General features: G+C 36.8%; 1 protein-coding gene across 1 annotated transcript in view; it reads right to left on the bottom strand.

The window, feature by feature from the left end:
- Window positions 1–4,369: 4,369 nt before the first annotated feature.
- LOC131063632 (uncharacterized protein At4g13200, chloroplastic) overlaps window positions 4,370–21,798 on the bottom strand; it is a 129,435-nt gene continuing 112,006 nt past the window's right edge. Inside the window, exon 3 of the mRNA XM_057997518.2 lies at window positions 4,370–4,838. Within this exon, the coding sequence (XP_057853501.2) occupies window positions 4,632–4,838 (207 nt within the window). The 3' untranslated portion in view covers window positions 4,370–4,631. The remainder of the gene's footprint in view (window positions 4,839–21,798) is intronic.

Below are 21,798 nucleotides of genomic sequence, written 5' to 3'. Positions count from 1 at the left end.
ATTGGTGTGTTGAAGGATGCTACTCCTCAAGGGGAGCAGCAAGATGAAACAGTGATGATTGTACCTCCACTTTGGCATTGTTGTCAAAGAGGGAGAAGGAGTGAAGCGAAAAGATATCTGCAGCAAATGGGGAGAAGATGTGAAGCAGAGAAGATATCTTTTGTATATTGCCATCAATGCCAAAGGGGGAGATTGTTGGCATTATGTGAACCGGCATGAGCCTTATGTGAACTGTCATGAAGACATAATGATATTGTATGTTGTCATTGATGTCAATATGGGACATAGTGTGAACCGGCACATGTGATAAGTGAAGAGAGAGGAACCAGCATATGTGTGAACCGGTTTATATGCCAAAGTGAAGCGGCATATTTGTTCAAGGTGAACCGGCATGTAGTTATGGGAACCGGCATGAAGTTATGGGAACCTGCACATGGAAGCATTGTATGACTACCGGTTGGTAGGCAGCTTCCACTTCGGGGTTTCCGGTTGGAGTACCTCAAGTCTGTGTGACTCAATCGGTGATCTTTGTGTGATGAGTTAGCAATATGATGGAGGACAGATCGTGTTGCCACGTAAGCTCTATGTGCGTGAAGGATCTTGCATGAAGATGACTATTCCTATCTACCTCGGGAATGTGCGAAGTCTGTCAAACGGTGATAATGCGTGATGGGTTATCAGCCGCCATGAAAACGGTGGATAATGGACGATGGAGAATGTCTTGAGATCGATTCAAGATTGTTGCATTTAATGCAGCATGATTCAACGGTCAGGATCGAACCGTTTGAATTGCTTAACCTAACAGGTTTAGGGTTTAGGGTTTTTGCTACCGACCTGTATGTCTCCTATAAGGTCGATGTTGGGTTTCTTTCTGAGTTTGTTGGCAAAAATTGTGAGTGTGTATCCAAGGAAAGTGATACGTGATTCTTGCCAGACCAAAGGAGAGAAGAGATACCTGCAAAGTGAATGTGCAGAAGGAAGAGAGGAGCCTAAACGGATCTACATTAGCATTAAGTGTTGTTAACAGATCATTGTAATACCTGTTGATTCCTAACCACTTCAACAGTTGTAAAATCCCCTAACAGGGTAGCCTTAACTGGCTTGATTCAAAATCCCTTAAATCGGGTGGTCTTAACCGGCTTGTTTCAAATCCCTTAACCGGGTAACTCGAGGCTAATGAGTTCTGAGAAGCTAGAGAAGCTTAGGAAATCCTTTCAGCTATTGAGTTCTTGAAATCCTCTAACAAGGTGACCCTACCGGGTTTAACCCTTAACCGGGTGATCCTCAACAGGATCGGTTCCTACCAGAACCTATTTGTAATGTCCTTAACCGGACAAGGCTCCTAACAGAGCAGACTTCTAAAGAGTTCAAAAAGTAGCTTGTGGGTATTCATTCTCACCGTGGTTTTTCCTAGTTGGGTTTCCACATGAAAAATATGTGTGTCATGTGAAATGCTTGTATCTTGTGATGCTTTGTTTTACCTGTTAAGCACATGAAGGTTCTATGTTTTATGCATGTCTATAAAACATATTGAACTCATTGTTGTAAAGATCTGATGGTCAAGTTTACTGGTTTATGCATGAGAATATAATGATACTGTAGTATTGAGCTAAGAGGAAATCTTATTGAGTGACCAGTTCATGACTGATTGAGCTATACTGGATGTTACCGATTGCACTCTGCTTTACTGATATCCCTAGTTGTCAGTCATTTGGAGCATTTGTTGTCAAACCGGTTTTTGACCGTATTTGTGTTTGTATTGATTCACAACCCCCCCCCCCCCCCTCTCAGTACCGGTTTGGTACTAGTGGTTCATCATTGACATATCAGTTATGACACCATCTAATTTCCTTACATTTACATATTTATCTGCCCACTTTAAATACCATATGTGAGGACTATTAGTTCTTCTATTTGTCTGTGGCTATTTTGGTTCCGAAACCGACCTAACATATTACAAAAATGTGCATAACACGCAGTTACGGTTGCAATGTTAACCATTAATCGCAAAACCGATGGCTGTGATTTTTCAAAAGAATCAATAACATGCACCGTTTTGGAGTCAAAATAGTTGTGTCCCTTCTATTTGGTCATCTTTAGTCAATGCAATTGTAATAAGTTAGCATGAGTGGAGATTACAAGTCACTTTTCTTTGTTGTTTCTTCTAGGCCAATAGACTTGTGCCCTTTAATGTCTTGTACTTCTAAAGCAACGCAACTATAACCTTTTATTTCTTATTTTTATGCCAATGTGTTTGTGCCCTTTTATGTCTTTTTACTTGTAGGTCAATGGAATTGTATCCTACTTTTTGATACTTCTAGGCCAACACAGTTGCACCCATTTATGTTTTCTTAACTTCGAAAACAATATAAATATGCCACTCCATATAAGGAAGAAGTGTTACTGCTCTAAAGATATTAGCTCTATTAATTCTCTATTTTCTATAAATTATTTTTCCTAAGTAATACTATTTAAGGTATCTGGCCCTTTTAATGATCATTCTGTAAATACTATACTGGTGGGCTGAAGTGAGGTTTTACATCTTTATTGTAATCAATATGAAATGATTCAAAAAGGTACCTACCAGCTAAAGATGGAGGACACTTTTGCATTTCTTGTTGGTAGATCATTTTGAGCAATCAAGAATATCTCGATTGGATGGTAAACAAAAACATGGTAAGAATGATGTTCAATAATGTATATAGCTTGAACTTGGCACTCACAAGCTTTGTTTTGTTCACCTAAGTACCTTTTTTAAAGGCATGAATGCTTCACCTCAACTAAATGTTTCTGTTTCCTCCTCCAATGTGTTGCTTTCATATTCCTTAGTACTTTAGAAAAGCACCCTTCGTGTGCTTATAAAAAATTAAAGACAGTATATTATAGGAAACATCCTTGATGCAATTCTGCATTAAAAATGAACCTATGGACATAGTTGTTTTTTGTGACCCTTCCTAAAAACAATTCATCTCATTGGGTACACGTACAAAATCATGTCTTGATCTATGAGATAATGAAGCATGTTGCCTCTAATAACACAGTAGTAAATATTTTTTAGCAGCAGTATTCATTTCATGGGGTACAATATAAAATCTTGTCTTGATCTATGAGATAATGAAGCGTGTTGGCTCTAATAACATCATCGTAAATGGTTTTTAGCAGATTATGTAACACATGAAATAACGAAGCATGTTGCCTCTAATAACACTGATAATGTTAAGTGTGTACAAAGTGCCTTGATCTATGAGATAATGAAGCATGTTGTCTCTCACACATATATCAAAGGTCCTTCAATATTAATTTCATAAAAGAGTGCTAATATTCTGTCCAACTTCGTACATTTTGTTGGAAAGTCTCATTGGTTTTTAAAACCCACCAATTATATCATAGTTTTTAACCCCAATAAAATTCTTCATTGAAATTTACTCAAAAGTAGTTCATATTATTGTCTTACCTCGGAGATGAAGACACGTCTCCAGTTCTTTTGGTGTCCCTAGAGTCTTCATTTCGGCCCAGAGACCTTCCGCCTACATCTCTTGCCGTCTCCCAGTCTCCTGCATGTCTCCGCTAGAAAAATGCAAGGTCTTAGGTTTAAAAAAAAAAAAAACATTTTTTTGCATTTTCATCTACCGCTGGAAGCATTTCTTCGGTCCTAGAATAGTGAAACGCACGCCGATGATTGCAACCAGGTTTGGGAATCATGATTTTCTTTATTCATTTAAAGTTAAACCCTACAATCATGGCATTCGATGAGACCATGTTTCGCATACAGTTCACATGTCATGTGAATGCTCACAGCGTTTGTCATATAGTTTCTTTTTCTCATGCACCTGGTTTATTTATTTAAACTCAGAACTGTAAGTGTAAATAGTTTTCACATGCCATATGAATGCTTCCACATTTTGCATATATGTCTACCAGTGCAGTTGCTGTTTTCTAGAAATTATTAAATTATATTTAAAAAATTGCTGTCTCCGAGTACCCCATCTCCTATTTTTTAAAATGTGCCGTAAAAATACCTGTACCGGTTTCCAAGTACCCCCCGTCTCCTGGTAACCTTGATTATAACAAAAACAATTGTAATATGAGTAGCTTAACTGCCCATTTCCTGTGTTATATTAAAAGGGTTTTTCTGTAAGACTATATTCCCCAACAAAATATAATACAGCTTGCATTCGTTTAGTACAACAAAGGCTCATTCCATTAGCTCCCATGGAATTCAAGCATTATTTATTACCTTAAGTCTAATCTCTATTTCTTGACCAAATGAAACAAGCTATCATCCAAGACCAACAAGCTTACTTATATTTCAAAGTAGTTTTAATCAGAAAAAAAAAGACTTCAAAATTACTTGTGTATGCGATAGATATAAAGCTTTACTAAGGCACCAATCTCTATTAAGACTTCAAAGGTACGGTAAACTAAAAGCCTCTCTACCTTTCATTCTTAATATTATTAAGTGTTGCCCTCATATGGTTTGTTCTATAATATAGCATGCTCACGTTTTTATTCTCAAGAAGCATAATTGTGAGTTACAACATTATATGAAAATTGATTGCTGACACAGATTATCTTTAGAAAGCCTCTAAATCTCATGCTTTGAGCACATTCTATTAATCACATATATGATTCTAATTTTGATTTGAATCTGTACGCAACAGCTCAGAGTTACTGGAAGTGGAATTTGGAACTACTGGTGAAGAAGAATTATTGGATACAGAACTTGAATCTGTTGACACCACAGTTGAATAAGAAGATGAATCTTTTTCTCTCTCTTTTCCAAGTGCTTCACGGGCAGCTTTTTCCCTCGCCATTTTAGCCCTTTCTAGCACCTCTTCCTGTAGAGATGTGGATAAGACATTTTCTTAGAATCACAATAAACGTTGAAAGCACAAAAAGAACATCTTTTTAAGAAATGTTTCTAATAAAAATTGCAAAGATAAGAATGTCATTCATACTCAGCAGATTTCTTTTGTCATTGTAGCAAAAGTCTTTTGATTTGCAGAACAAAGAGAGGATTACATCTTAATTGCTATTAATTGGAAAAAGGACTGCAGACTATAGATACTGCTAAGTTTTCATTGGCTAGGAAGATTAAGTGATGATATTGGGATGATCTCAAATTTGTTCATTCCCATTTGTAAAATACGAACCATAGTTCAAGAAGTCAGACTAGGCTAAAACTCGGCAGCCCAGTGATTTGACTTGGAATCAGACTCAATTCGGCAAATTAAAAAAATTACATAGATACATAGAATAATTTATAAACTTAAAATGCTTAAGAAACAAAAAGAATAAGTTTAGCGAACACATAATTGTATTGTGAAATATCATTTTGTCTTGAATCAATGATCGCATAAAAGGCTCAAAACTCAAAGTTTCAAATATTGTATAATTGTACAACTTCTTCCCCCCTCATACTCTTAGTAAACAGCCTCAGGAACTAGAAGGTAAATCTGATTCATCCTCAGGAGCAAATGAACTTTCATGTCAGCTTCCAATACTTTCATCGCTACTGCTACTCTCTCAAATTCAACAATATGGATTTGAATGGATTGGTGACATTATCTTTGAACTATATTTGTACCACAATCTGTGAATGACCAGAAACCATTTTTACTAACACATTGATTTGTAATGGAATACAGTTTTATCTCTTTAAGACAAATCCTATTCAGCTCATTTTGTTAGATTGTGACCGCCAAAGATCTGCTCTAAAACAGGAATGAAGGCCTCAAGATTCAAGACTTTGTGATTATGCTAAGCTTGAGGTTGTATTCTATATAAAGTTGCTGGGCAAAAGTTGTGTTCTTCAATATCTTTAAATGCTTATTTAATCATCCGAATCTGTTCATGTGCCGAGTTCTATAACTTTCATACATTTTGGCAACTAGTTGCTTATTGTCATATACAAAACTATCAGCTCTATTTTAGGCCAAGAATTTTGCTCTAGAGATTAACACTTCTCCTTTAATGATTTTCCCACAAATAAGATTGCAAAAGGGTTTCCTGATCTTAAGACAGGTTTCTTCTTAATTTTGTGTTCATGCTTAATGAAGGTAAGACTGAAACCTATACAGGTTCCACTGGCTAGGGAAGGGAATTGGCATCCCCTACTATAGCTTGTAAAAGAGGAACAGGCTCTTGCTGCTTGTCTTGTGGATAAACCTCATATTGTTTTCCATCTACTTAAGGTTCAAGAATTTCAGCGCAGATATATATGGAGTTGATTTTAAGTATGAAACGCAGAAGTTTTCTGGATACTAGAAGTAGCTGCATGCTTGGTAGTCTTCTTCTGGTACCCAATTGGCTAGAAAAATCCTCTTGTTGGGTCCATTGACCAAGGCAATTGGGAATTTACCATTCACAAAGCTAAGACAATTCCTATTTTAATCAGTTTTGATGTCTGTTCATTGAAATCATTCTACTACTGGTATCTAATGGCCATCCCATTTGAAATCTTCTCTGCAACCAAGCCTGAACTCAAGCATCTCAACAAAGATGGACTAATGATTGAGGGCTTACCAAATAAAAAATGAGAAAAAATAGAGAATGACTTAAACAAAAAGGTATCTGCACTAATACAGGGAAGCATAGTTATCAATCTCAGAGTATTTGTGGATTCAGCAAGTACTTACTAGTAAAATCATGAAACAAGTGACTAAAACAGAAACAAACCATTCACCAAAATATGGAAAAAATCAGTGAAAAGAACAAAAAGATTGTAAAAACTCATTTTTGCCATCCTCGTCACATGCCCTAATTTTCACTGTGTATAAAAACATGACTGCTGACTGAAAAACATGCCCTTAGTATTTAAAAGCATGCTCTCTGTTAAAAAATGTGCTCTCAACCGTAAAAATATGTGACTGCTTTTAAATGTAATTTAAGAACGTCTTTAAGTTGCTGGTTTTTGTCAAGTTTTCCCCAGTCAAAACTTTGGGGTCTGCCAAATCCAAGTCAAGTCCAAGTATGCAAACCATGCTTGAAAGATTTCTTGCTTTAGTAGGTTTTACAAATGCACACTTGTACTTTGAGAATCTGGTGTTTGATCATTAGTAAAAAAATGTACTGCAATACTTTCTGCATTTTAATAGAATACTTCCATAGTATATTGACATCTTCCAAGTGTAATTTGCAGTAGTGTTTTCACTAAGGTTCCTCCTGGTCCATGATTCACACAAAATCTAGCATAGGTGGCAATGCTACAATCCATGATGATAACAGATGCAATCACAAATCTTCGCATTGTCTCTCCAATTATTTTAAGAAATGGATAATTCAAGAACTCTAACAACAAGGCAATAAATCAAATCCCCTATAAAAAAATTCTCATAATTTCTCCATGAAATCAAAACCAGTCGTCCAGCACTTCATGAAAATCCTAATACTGTTTAAGAGATAACAGCTGCTTTAAAAGATGGTTTGTCTGTCATACTTTGATGCAAAAGAACAGAAGTTCACCTTGGTATGTCCAGGAACTTTCCAGTTTCTTTGTTATCCACTCCCATAGGATTTGTTATACATGTGAATGCCTCATTTTTAGAGTAAGAGTTTCTACCAACTCACTGTTATGATTTTTTTTCCAACTTTTGGTGGCACCTGTTCTTATGCATGGGATTCTAAATTAGAAAATTTATGGAACATATCTAAGTGAGACAAACTATTCTTCCCTTACAAGGAGAACCAGATTTTAACAACTCGCCAAGTACTTGCATGTTTTTCACAGTAAACTCACAGAGCATTTTTGCAAAATCAGCGAGTTTTCCACCCAAACTCACTCAAGTATTCAGCATGTCCATGCAAAACACTTGCACAAGTTCAAGCAAAAAACTCACCAAACACATAACAGGTAACCCTACACAGCACAAATGCACCAAAAATATGACATAAACACTGAAAAAACATGATTTTCTGGCATTTGAATCAATGTCATTAACTCATGGGACACGGGATCCACCTCATCTACTTCAAATAGAGTGCCTACATGGACATCATATAGCATTTTTGTACCTAGAAACATAATTAGAGCACAACCGTCATTGGAAGGTATAGGGTGGAACAAGGAGATGCACCTAGAAACAAGTAAGGCATGTGCCAGTTTTTCTTATTTCAACAATCTTCCCTTCAACATGGCGAACAGCCCATACTGTAAAAATTTGGTAATGGCATTGAGAGTTGCAAAGCTAGGCTACAAGGCACCCTCTAACTCTCGAAAAGACTTACAGTGGAAAGTTGCTCATGGATGCAACTGAAGATGCAAAGTTAGTTGTGGAAGAACAAAAAAAACAATGGCGAAAGTATAGTTGCACTATTCTTTTAGATGGGTGCATGAATGGAAAGAACCGTACGCTTATCAACTTTTTGGTAGCTTCAAATGGTGAGGTAATTGTTTTGAATTTAATTAATGCCTCTAACAAAGTGCAGATTATAACTGACAATGCAGTAGTGTATGTGGTGGTTTGGGAGATTGCTTCAAGGGAGGCATTCGTCACACTTTTGGACCCCTTCTGCAGCACATTGCCTGGACCTTTTATTAAAAGGACATAAGCAAAATTAATTAGATGAGACTGATTGTAAAAGATGCAAGAAACATAACAAAATTTGTTTATAATCAACTTTGGGTTCTTAATTTGATGAGAGATCACACCAAAGGGAAAGAGCTAGTGCAATCAGGTGTCACAATGTTTGCAACAATCTTCCTAATGTTGCAAATCATTATTGGTTTGTTGACTTCTTTGAAACAAATGTTTTTGAGTCGAGCATGGCAAGACTAGTCATATTGAAAGAAGCCTGAAGGAGAAAGGATGCAAGGATAGTCTTTCTCTTTGATAACCTCTTTGCACAAAGAGCTATAGAGATCATCAAGGTAACCCCAAAACTTCAATTTAAAATTCAAATTGAATATTTTATTTTAAAACTTTAAAAGTTTTTACTTTCATTATAAATTAGTAGCTTTAATTTTTTTGTATTTGTAGATATTGAAGCCCTTGGTTAGAGTGCTACATGTTGTGACGTATTCACACATCGCCCATTGCAGATGGGGACCCCTCTTTTTGCTGGCTAGGTTAGGTGTTTTGTTAGTCTAATGTTCGCTTGGCAACATTTTTGTGGTCTTTAGCCTTAGAATGAGAGGGTTTCGTCTTGACTAGTCCCAAGAGTGAGTCCGGGATTGAGAGAATGGTCTTGAAAGATGAGGTTGCAAGATTTCTTGCTTTAGTTATTACAAGGGCAATTTTGCCCAAATACTGCATTTAACCTTTGTATCCCCAAGTTGCACTACATAGTTGCTTAATCTCCCAAATGTCAAAAGTGTTGAAGTGATGAAAACTATGCATGAGCATTACACAAGCTTGCTATCTTTACATGAGCATTGCAAAATCCCCATTTCTTACATGAGAGCCTCCAAAGTCCGATTTCTTACATGGTTGTGATGAAAATCCAAATTCTTACATAAGATGGCTAGAGGTCCGACTTTGTGCAAAGTGAGCTTGCAATTGCGATTTTGGCGGATGAATGGTTTGAAACCCCAAAACCTTGTGTGGATGCCTTATAGTTTTCAAATTATTGGATCAAAAGATTTAAGTTTTCAAAGCGAGTTGAAGGAATGATCACAATCAACAATCCAACAATCAATGCATGATTAATCATGAAACCCGATTTCTTGCACAACCCTTGAAAATTCAGCAATCCTACATAGCATGCTGAAAGTTCCGCAATCTTACATGACTAGTGGTAAATACCAAAATCTTGCAAGAAGAGATGAAATTTGCGAAAATTGAGAGAGGTGTTAACTAGTTTATCCAAGTCGACTGCCTTAGAATGAAGGTGAGAAGGTAAAAACAAGGCAAAACTAAGAAATGGTCTGAATTCGAGGTTCATCAATCAATACATGAAATCAGCTTAATCCCGAATTCTTGCATAAGCAACCTCTAAACCCAAAAATGCAGAGCAGAGATATAAGATAATTAATTTGTATGAAAAATACAAATTTCCCTCACAAAATCTGTTAGACAAAGTGAAATATAGGTCAGGGCTGACCTAGATTAGGGAAACATCAAAACGAGTGTAAAACTTAAGTGAAATGCCAAAACAAAAGAATCAAGGCCGAACTGATTAAGATTTGTAGGTGATCAGATATATATAAGAGGTTGATTTCAATTCATCTCCATCATTCTCAAAGCAAATCAAAAGCGAGTTAAGGCAGAGCAGATCTACAGTGGTGAGAAAGACTGATTTCAGGTAGCATTCAAAGCAATTCAAGGCAAAATCAAGGGGGCAAATGCATGAACAGGGCAGCCTAAATCTCAAAATGCATTGCATAATACCCTAAGACTTCCGGAAATCATTGCATGACCTGCTTAAAACCCCCATAACCTTATGCATAACCTGATGCAAACCCCGAAAGTGCATACACAAGCATTTGAAAGTTCTGATTTTCCATACAAGGGGGCTTGATATTTCCGAAATCTAATACATGGCATGATGAAATTTCCGAAAGGGAATGCATGGTAAGGAAAAAATTCCAAAAATGTATGCATGACAGTTAAAACCCAAAATGCATACATTAGATGGTCAATATCCTGATTCTTAATACATATTTTGTTTCAAATTGCAAAATACTCAAGGGAGATGATAGGCCGACTCTATGAGGTTACAAGGGTTTTGGAGTGCTTAAAGTCTTCAGGTATTCAAGAAATGGTGATCAACGTTAAGGCTGGAAGGAGTTATGAAGCAAGGGCAAGTTATTTGTAATCAGAATCGATGTTCATAGAAGATATTTAAACTTCTTGAAAGTGAACAAATGATGCAAGGGTTTAAAACTTTCATTTTTATTGTCACAAACTTCTTGCATTTAATTGACTCGTGGTTTTCATTTTCAAATTTTATCTTTTTCTTTGCAGGAATATTTGCAAGGAATGTGAGGCATGGTGATAGAGAAAGGATGCTCTATGACATAAAGAATCAACATCATCGAGAGGTCAATCCACCACAGTGCCAAAGATGGACTTCACAGCTTCAACGACCCAATTGCAAAGGAAGGATACACTTACAGTCAAGAGGGTGATGGCAAAAAAATGGAAGATGCTATATTGACCTTGAATTTCCTTTGAAAATCCAAGATCAAAGGATGGAACTCAACAATGCAAGAGAGGGACTTCACAACCTTAGTAATGCAATCACAACATAGAGGATTGATCAACAATGCGAAGGAGGGTGAGGTTTAGACATATGTGAGCTGATGACAAAGATGAATGTTGCTACATGGAGGATGTTACAACAATCTTGAATTTCCTTCGATAATCCAAGATCAAGGTCAGTATGACGAGGAAGTAATCCTAATCAAAGGAGATCATGCATAAGTGATGACAAGAGAAGAGTATTGCAAATGCTGATGGAGGATACACTTGCAACGACTACACATGAAGATCAAGCATTTACATCATGAAGGTGACGCAAGTGTAGAAGATGAATAGCAAGGAATGCATCTCTCAAGAAAATAGTTTCAAAGGAGTTGAGCAAAGTTAGAAAATTGATCATCTCATCAAGCAATTAGAAATGTTGAGTATCAAGGCATCCAAGTGCATTGAACCTGACTCATCCTTTGAGGATAACTACACATGTGGAAGGCCCTAAATTCGATATAACAACTTATTTCTTATTGGTCCCAGTAAGATGTGAATTCAAGCAAATGTAATTTTCTCATTGGTCAGTATGGTGGTTGTTGTAACTAACCTAATTAGGGTTTCATCATGTAATCTTGGCCATTGATTTCAAATCAATCCTGGCCCTTGGATTGTAATTTGGGATGTCTATAAAAGGCTTAGCCTTCTCAATTGGAAGGGTTAACAGTTGATGATAGAATAGTTAGTCTTAGAAGTAGAGTAGAAGGGAAGACAAAGATTGTTGCCAAGACAAGGGAATAAAGTATAAACATACTACTTCATTGAAGATATGGTGGATTTTGTGTGTTATTTCAACATGTTGCATGGTTTCTACTTCTCTAAGTTTAGATAAAGTTCATTGATCTTAATTGAGCAGTGCAATGATATATGATAAATTCCTTGGTTCATACTTTTTATTGTTTGTTGATTGTAAGCTATAGTGTAAAGTTAGCCTGAACCTAATTATTGTTGCTAAGTTTGATTGTGGTATTTGGATGGATGTTTACAATGTGAAAATCATTCACTACCTTACGAGATAGCATCAATTTTGTGTAGTTGTTGTTATCATAGCAAAGCAAAGCTTGGTTGAAGGAGTTTGTCTATCAAAGCATTATTCATTATCATCATTGTCCTTAGGAATAGCTTAGATTTCCAAACCCTCATTCTTTTGCATTTTATTTCAACGCCTTTGTTAGGATTAGTTTCAAAAGCATTAAAGCAAAATCATGTCATTCTAGTTTTAGAATGTGGAATTACTAGAGTTTTCCTTATGAAAGAATTGATCAAGCATAGAACAATTGCATAAGTCCTTTTGTGATGCTAGCAATATCACATCATTTCAACTAAGTCTATGATAATCATAGATGACACACTCGCCGAAAACTCGGTGAGTTTCAAAAACTCGCCGAGTTTTTGAGCCTGGCGAGTAGATGTGACTTCTACTCGCCAAGTTTTTGGCGAGTTTTTGGCAAAAACTCGGCGAGTCCGTGACAAAAACTCGCCCGCATGTTTGCCTTAACCGAAAACGGTAAAATTGGCGAGTTTTTGGCAAAAACTCGGCAAGTCCGTGACAAAAACTCGCCCGCCTGTTTGCCTTAACTGAAAACGGCAAAAAACTAATTCATTTTTGGTTTTCTGATTGGGTTTTGGGCTGAGTAAGGGGAAGTTGACTTGGAGTGACTTGGAAGGTGATTTGGAGGGATTTTTGAGTGATTCCAAGTGGATTTGAAGGGGATTTGAAGGGAAAATCAGATTCCTAGGTAAGTTTTTTTTTTTTTTTTCTATGCTTTTTTAAAACAATCTGTTTATTTTTTGTTGCATTTAGATTGATTAGAAATGATTCCTAGGTAGTCTAAATCATTTCTAAGTTATTTGCACAAGATATAACACTAGATTTGACAAGTTTTGTTGAATTTTCACAAATTTTTTGAAGAATCTAGATTTCAAAAATAAATTCAAACCCTACTTTTTTTTAAAAAAAACTTCAAATGATGTCTAAATTTATTTAAACTAATGTAGATAGTTTGCTAAATTGTTTAACTAAAATGTTAATTTTTTTTTCACTTTGTATGTGTAGGTTAAGTAAGCATTAATCATGGCAACGGAGCAATGGCCACTAGATCCATGCCCATCTGGATATATAGGCACCCGTCCTAGAGGTGCTAGAGATGGGGCATGGAGGTATGCCTATGAGGGACCCGATCTTGGGTCAGTTATATGCATAAAGTGTGAGAAAATACTTCATGGAGGCATCAACCACCTCAAATACCACCTTGCGGGAATAGATAGGCATGATGCTAGAGCATGCCCTGGGACCAATGAAGAAATAAAAAAGACAAATGAATGCCCTACTTGCAGCTGGGGAAGAGAAGAAATTGCAAAGGGAGAGGGCAAAGCTAGCCATGAGATCAACCATTGTTGAATCTCAAGGTGTTTCTGTTGACCTTGAAGAGGAACAAGAAGCACTTGAGGGCATAGTTGGCTCTCGGCGTGGCCCACATATCCACAAACCCACCATCACCTCGCCCATTGCTTATGCTTCCTCTAGTAGAGTACCTGGCACTATTCCACTTCCATCACCACGATCAAGGTCCATAGGTGATTATTTTGTGCCCAGGAACACACCTTGAGCACAACCATCATTAGAGGCCACTGGATGTAATAAGGAGGTACATGAGAAAACTGACATTGCAGTAGCTGATTTTTGGTACTTCAAAAACATTGCATTCAATGTGGCGGAGAATGCTTATTGGCTGAATTTGGTGACTGCTATGACAGTTTCAAGAAAGGGGTACAAGGCCCCTTCTCGCAGGGATTTGAGTGAGAGGTTATTAAATTACTACATAGTCCACTTGATTTCATTTTTAATTATTTTTTAGATTTCTTGTTTATTAAATCAAAATTGTGTACTAAGACCTAATTTCACTTTGCACTTACAGGTTGCTCACAAATGCAGTTGCTAGGGCAAGAGAAGTGATGGAGGATCAAAAAATTGAATGGGCAAATTATGGCTGCACCATTCTTTCTGATGGGTGGACAGATGGCAAGAACCGCACCATCATCAATTTTTTGGTTGCTTGCAAAGAGAATGTAGTGTTCTTGAAATCTGTTGATCCCTCTAGCAAGGTGAAAAATGCAAAAACATTGGCTGGAATGTTGGAGCATGTCGTCATGGAGGTGGGGGTAGAGAATGTGGTGCAAATCATCACAGATAATGCAGCAGCATATGTGTCAACAAGTAGAATCCTTTTAAATTATCACTTTTAGGCATTAGCAATATTTTCATTTGTTGTGGCTTTGTTTTACTTGGTTGCATATTTCTTAAGAATAAATTCTTCTTTTGCAGAAAGAATCCTCCAAGAGAGGCACCCCACTCTTTTTTGAACACCTTGTGCAGCACATGTCCTTGACCTTCTTTTGGAGGACATGGGAAAACTTGAGTGGGTGACTCCAGTTGTGGAAGATACAAGGAGGATCACCAAATATATTTACAATCACCCTCGGGTCCTAAATTTGATGAGACAGCACACCCAAGGGAAAGATTTGGTGAGAGTTGGTGTCACAAGGTTTGCAACGATTTTCTTGACGTTGCAGAGCCTTCTTGCTGCATTGACTTCTTTGAAACAAATGTTTGTGAGTGGAGAATGGCTTAACTCACCTTATTCAAAGAAGCCTGAAGGAGAGGTTGTCGCATGCATAGTCTTCGATAGCCAATTTGCACAAAGGGCTGCAGAGATTGTGAAGGTTGTTACTTCAAAACTTTAATTTTTAAATTTTAGTTATTCTTGATTCAAGTCTCTCATTACTAATTTGTAACTTCATCATTCAAATTTTAATCTTTTTGTAATTTGTATTTTTCAATTGTAGGTGTCAAAGCCCTTGGTTCGAGTTCTTCGCTTGGTGGATGGGGATAAAACCCCAATGGGATATCTTTATGAGGCCATGGATAGGGCCAAGCAGTCTATCAAAAATTAATACAAGGGGGATAGGCTCAAATTTGATCCCATTTGGGAAATTGTTGATAGGAGGTGGAACAATCAGCTCCACCAACCCATTCATGCAGCAGGGTACTTCCTCAACCCTCGTTTTAGGTTCGGGGGTTCTTACTCAGATTCGAATGGAGAAGTCATGGAGGGCCTCAGTACATGCATTGAGAGGATGGTACCTGATGTTGAGGAGAGAGACCTCATTGTGAGTGAGCTCCAAAATTATGAGGGAGGAAGGGGTAAGCTATTCTCTTCAGAGTTGGCTAGGAGAGGAAGAACCACTCAAACCCCAGGTATAACATTTGCCATTTGGATTTTAAGATCTAAAGACAAATGATTGATAAATTATGTTTTCTCTTCTCTTTGCTTTCTAACTTTTCCATTTTATTTATTTTGCAGATGCTTGGTGGCAAAATTGGGGTGGAAACACCCCCCATCTCAAAAAATTTGCCCTCGGAGTCTTATGTCAGCCTTGCAGTTCATCCAATTGTGAGCGCAATTGGAGCTTGTTTGAAACAATCCACACGAAGAAGAGGAGCAAGTTAGCGCAGAAATAGCTCAATGACCTTGTCTACGTGCAATATAATCTTTGATTGCGCGTAAGGAAGGTAGAGGAACTAGAAGGTGGTCCAATTGACTTGGATGATATAGATCCTTACAGTGATTGGACATCATAGGAGCAGCCTCCATTGTTTTCCGACACTGACATCATTGATTTGGAGAGGCAAGCTATGGAGGAGGGGGGTGGATTTGGTTTCAGGCTGGATGACATTGAGGAGGATGAGGATGAGGATGAGGATTCATTGCCAGTGCCAGAAGTAGGTGGAGACATAGCTTCATACAGGATGGAGGATGAGTCTTAATCAGCCATACCGAGAGAGGAGTCACAGTCACGCCCACAGCAGACTTATACGACTAGACAGTCTAGACCCTCTAGTTCTACCTCTCCCCAAATTTTTGCTAGAGCTGGGAAGAGGAAGTTGTAATTGTAATTTGTAATGATGTATTTACTTTTGTTTTTACAAAAACTATTTAGTAATTTACTATTTTGCTTCCAGGCTTCCAGCCATCAAAATTCCTCATGAGGATGCGATTTTGTAGACACTTTGCATTTAAATATATCTAGAATCAGCTTGTTTCTTTTGTGTTATCATTTATTGACTCATTGGATGCATCTTCTCATTAAATTTTGCAAAAAAAATGCATTTTTTACTAAGTTTAAGCGTGTTTTTAAGTTGCCGAGTTTTTCGCCGAGTTTTTCTGAGTTTTTCCCAAGTTTTCCCTGAGTTTTTTTCCTAGGGGCTTGGCGAGTCAAGTCGAGTTGCGAGTAGTTCAACTATGAGTCTATCCATTGCAAAGTCAAGACTTGACTATAGAAACCTTGGGGTAGCCTTACTTGATCCTATCATTTAGCATATAAGGTTTCCTTGTTCAAGAAAGGATAGAATACGTAGTATTTTATTCTGTGTATGAGGTCTCATAAAAAACACATCAACACTACACTTGGTAGGTGGGGATCAAAACCCAATGGGATACATTTACGAATCCATGGACAAGGCCAAAGAGTCCATCTAAAACTATTACGAGGACAAACTTGAATTTGATCCCATTTGTGAGATCATTGGTTAAAGGTGGAACAATCAACTCCACGAACTCATTCACGCAACAGGGTACTTCCTCAACCCCGATTTTTTCTATTCGGATAGCTTCACAAATCCTAATTGAGAGGTTATGGGGGGCCTCATGACATGCATTGAAAAGATGACACCAATGATGAGGTGAGAGACCTCATTTCTCAAGAATTGTAGAATTACAAAAGTGGTAGAGGAAGCTCTTTTCTTCAGCACTAGCTATATGAAGAACCATTAACTCGCCAAGTAACAAAAATTGGAGTCATTACATGCATCTTACAGGTTACAAATTTCAATTTTACATCTATTGATAAATATGGTTTGCTTACTAACTCTTGAATATCTTATTTTAGAGGTTCTTGGTGGAGAGATTGAGGTGCAAATACCCCAAATCTTCAAAAATTAGCCCTTAGCCTTTTTTGTCAATCTTGCAGTGCTTCTTGTTGTGAGCGCAATTGGTGTTTGTTTGAGGCCATTCACATAAACAAGTGGAATAAATTAACACAAAAACGCCTCAATGACCTTGTCTTTGTACAATACAACCTTTGGCTACACACAAGAAAGGTGGAGGACAAATCAAAGGAGGCCATTGATTTGGATTACATTGATCCTAATAGCAATTGGACAGGGTGGGATGTAGAGACCCCATTGTTTACCACAAACGAGATCCTTGATTTTTAGAGGTAGGCAATGGACGATGTGGTTATAGAAAAATAAGATACTAGATTGTCATTGTATGACATTGATGGGGCAAAGGAGGATTCATTGCCATCTAGCAATAGGATAGAAGTCAAGCCAAAGCCACAATGCTAAGCCAAGAGTTGCAGCGGAGTGCAAGGATAAGAAACTCTCAATTTTTCACTAGACTAGGAGAGAAGATGATGTAAGATGTTGTAATATGCAATTTATGAATTGTGATGACAATTTTCAAAGGCAATCATCATAAAATTATAATAGTTGCCAACTAACTATCGTATCAAAATTCTACATGATGATACAATGTGTTTTTTCAAGTGCCCATTTGAGACAAGACACGTGGAAAACATTATGAATCCAACTCTCCTCGAACAGTTCCAACTTGAACACAACATCACCAATCCGCCTCAAAATTTTGTAGGTTCATAGAAATGAAATTTGAGTTTTTTTCTCCACTTGTCTTCAAGGAATTCCCTATAGGGTTGCAACCACACAAACACCAAGTCTATGATCTCGAATACTCTCTCTGCTCTATGGCTGTAAGCTAAGATACCGGATTCGAGCACTGGAGGACGAAATATGGTTCGTGTACGAGCCGGAATCAAGTACGGCACCGATTCGCACCTAGTTTTGTTGCCAGTTTGCCCCACCAACTCTCATAAAACGCAAATTTTTACCCTCGTCTCTCATTCCTATGCATTGAGTGTCTCCTTCCTATGCATCGGATGTCTCCTTGTGCTTCAAGTGTCTCCTTCCTGTGCATCAAGTGTCTCCTTGTGCGTCAAGTGTCTCCAAGCTCATTCCCATGCAAGTATATTTTTTAGATTTTTGACTTTATTATTTTTTATTCACGATTTATGACAAATCTATTGAGATTATGACTTTATTGTCTCTAATATTATTTTTTATTCACAATCAGTACATGCCATGTATATTTATTATGAAACGATTATTATGAAATGTGCCATTATAAATGCATTCCTTAAATCATAAATATAATCCTTTAAACATTCACAATTTTTTTTATTCAATATAGTAGAATTAGATTTTTAATTATAATATATTTATTGAACATATTTTTATTATAATGTTTTTGAATTTATTATAATATATTCAATTTTAATATAATATTATTTTATTTTTATGGATTTATAACTTATTTTGAACATATATATAATATATGTGTGTACGAACATACCTGTACCTGTACCCGTACCCAAGGGGAAAAAAAATTATCGTAGTCGTGAATCCGTATCCATACCCGAATCGGCAACATATGCTGTAAGCATACATTTTCCATTGGTTTTGTGCTTGTTGGAGATTATTGTTGAGTGACTTCAAGATGTCTTGACCTTGCATGATTAAGTGACTCACTCCAAAAACTTGATTGTCAATCAACAAAAGACCAACAAAACTTTGGGCTTCATACTTGCACAAGACCATTAAAGGTGTCTAACTAATGGACATGTGATAAGCAAAGTTACTAGGAGACTCGTCTCCTACCCTTGGAGACACGTCTTTGATGCAAGAGACGTCTCCGGAAACTTATTGACACATAGGGTGCTTTTGGCTACCGTCTCTAGTTGTCTCCGAAATCTCCCGACCAGAAATTGACATCTCTTGCTAGAAAACTTAGGGCAAAATGCAGTAAAAGGCAAATAAATGAAATAAGCCTGCAGCAAAGTACAGTCAGAAATAAGTAATAACTAATAAGGAAACTGTGACACATGAAGACAAAAATCCATGCAAAGTTATAGTGACCAGATCTATTGCAATGTAGACTTTTTAAGAGGGGCATAAACAATTGTATGTTTGATTTCTTGTCATTGCAATGGTCTAAAGAGAGATTTCCTTTACTATTTAGCCAACAATATTGAGTGTGCTCAACACCTATATTACCTTACTTTCACTAAACCATTTAGACTAGCTATGGTATCGGCAGTATAAGCAATTTTAATTTCAATTTTTATTCAATTTTAAAGTTAACGTTAAGTTTTACCTCTATTCTTGTTTTCAAAGTTTTTTGTCATGATAATTTCTGAAAATTATAAAATTATATCAAAAAAATTGGCATCTCTAAGTACCCCTGTCTCCTATTTTTGAAAATTAGCCGTATCAATACCGTACCAATCTCCGAAGTCTCCAAGTACCCCCGTCTCTTGGTAACCTTGATGATAAGTCATGTTGTAAGCCTTTGCCGACCTACAACATAATTTTTTAGGTAGCCTTCCACCAATTTGTTGACAATCTCAGTTTGTCCATCCATTTAGGAGTGGTAGTTAGTGCTAGGTGTGAATTCAATTCCTGCCAACTAAAAGAGTTCTTGCCAAAACGAACTCAAGAACTATCTCTATCACTCACGATGATTTTGGACAATCTGTGAAGCTTAAACACTTCTTTTAGGAACAATTAAACAATTTGCGGTGCCTTAAAATATGGAGATAGCAAAGTGTCCATATTTTGTGAGCCTATCATTGTTCCACAAGGATGCACCCCACGCCCTATTAAAATAATTACTTCTTTTAGTCAGTTACTTTTTTAGTTGTTCTATTAATGGTCATTTAGTTCGTCATTTAGCTTTCTAGTTTTGCTTAGTCTTTTAAGTGCAACTATTGCTTCTTTTATAAGAATGCATAGTTTGCCTTTTAGTTTTTAGCTTTTTAACTTTATTTAGCAATTTAAGCTTTTTAGCTTCATGTTGAAGCTTTAGTTTAACAGTTCGTTCGTTTTAGAACACCGTCTTGTAATTCCTTTACATATCATTCAATTAGTTTTCATTGTATCAGAGCATGATTTAAAAATTTTGGAAAATTTATAATTCTAAAATAATTTTTTATTGAACTTTTTTTTTAAAAAAATTATTTCCATAGGAATATTTGTTTGGGCAAGTTGGGGTTTCTGGGTGTTTTGGCAAATCATGGTCGGATTTCTTTTGTAGATTTTTTCTATAGATTTTTGTGGTTGAAAAATCTAGGGTTTTCAGATTTTCACGAAATTCTTCATCACATTTTTGGTCTCTGCAAAATCCATGTTTTTTCTTACGTTAGGATTTTGTGTTTCGTGACAGATGACGTTGTGGGTTTGAGAAAAAAAAAACGCGAAGGTTTTCTTTGTGTTTGGCTCATGTGCTCCCGATTTCATGTTTTCCACCACCTTTCTACATCACGTTTGTTGCAGCTAAGTTTTTTTGTCCCCTGCGTGTGGATTTTCGTTTCGTTTTTTGCATTGCCGTCTACTTGATTTTTTCGTGATTTTTAAAGCTCGAGCTTCATTTTTAGCTGCAATCTTCTAAGTCTTTCGCCCACGTTCGTGTGTTTTACGCGATCTGGATTTTTTAGTCTTTTTTTCTGCAATTCCTTGTGGTTTTTTTCTGCCCGCGATTCACCTACAGCTAGGGTGTCTCTTTGCTGGATTTTTCTGCAACTAGGGTGTCTCTTTGCTGGATTTTTCTGAGTTTGACGGCCCGCAATTTTTCCGACCTGCAATTGGACCTTAGGGTTTTTGCCCTAATTTTTTTTATGTTTTTTTAACAAAAAAAAATCGTCTGTTTTCCTTTTTTTTTTCTACAGAATATTTTTTTTGATATTTTTTCAAAATAATTAGTTTACTGCAAAAATTACTTGGGATTCGTGCCAGTGCGATTGTTTTCTGATTTTTTTCTCTGACCTAGTGTTTTGTAGAAGAATTTCTAGGTTTTCAGCAACTTTCAAAATTTGCATTGGGATTCGTGTCTTGAATTTTGTTCCAAGTTTTTTGAAAGATCCCTAATGGATCTTTTAAGCTGAGAGGCTGTAATTTTTAATTATTTGTTTTAAAATAAATTCTTCCTGTTTATTAAATGATCTTTCAGAGAGAGACAAAAGTTGAGAAAGGTTGTGTCTTTTGTTTTTGTTTGTATTTTTCCAGATACAGGTAAACAATGAATAACAACAGCAGCAAATATGAAATAGGCTGGAAAATAATGTGCAATAATATAATATTCAGCCAATCCAAAATAGCTACAAATCGTACCAGGCAAAATACATAAATGATATGCCAGCAAAGTATCTACCAACCAAAACAATGTTGCCGGCTGCAAGAAAGACCATCCACACACAATGAAAAGAGATGGTTGATGAATACCAATCAGCAACCCACGTGCCAACTGGAAGGAGGCCGTACGGCTGCTGCAGTCACGTCCAGGCAGCCAAGGAACTCCCACGTGCCAAGCAATATACCCAACGTCCAAAGCCAAAGCTCTTCCAATGCTGAACTTGCACTCCAATCCAAGTCTAAAACCAAATGAAGCTGCTGAAACCTTCTATTGGGGTTTGCGTCCCA

Source organism: Cryptomeria japonica, chromosome 4 (genome assembly GCF_030272615.1).
Source record: "Cryptomeria japonica chromosome 4, Sugi_1.0, whole genome shotgun sequence".
Lineage (NCBI taxonomy): Eukaryota > Viridiplantae > Streptophyta > Pinopsida > Cupressales > Cupressaceae > Cryptomeria > Cryptomeria japonica.
The sequence above is the reverse complement of the archived record's forward strand: the minus strand, read 5'-3'. Positions and strand labels throughout refer to the sequence as shown.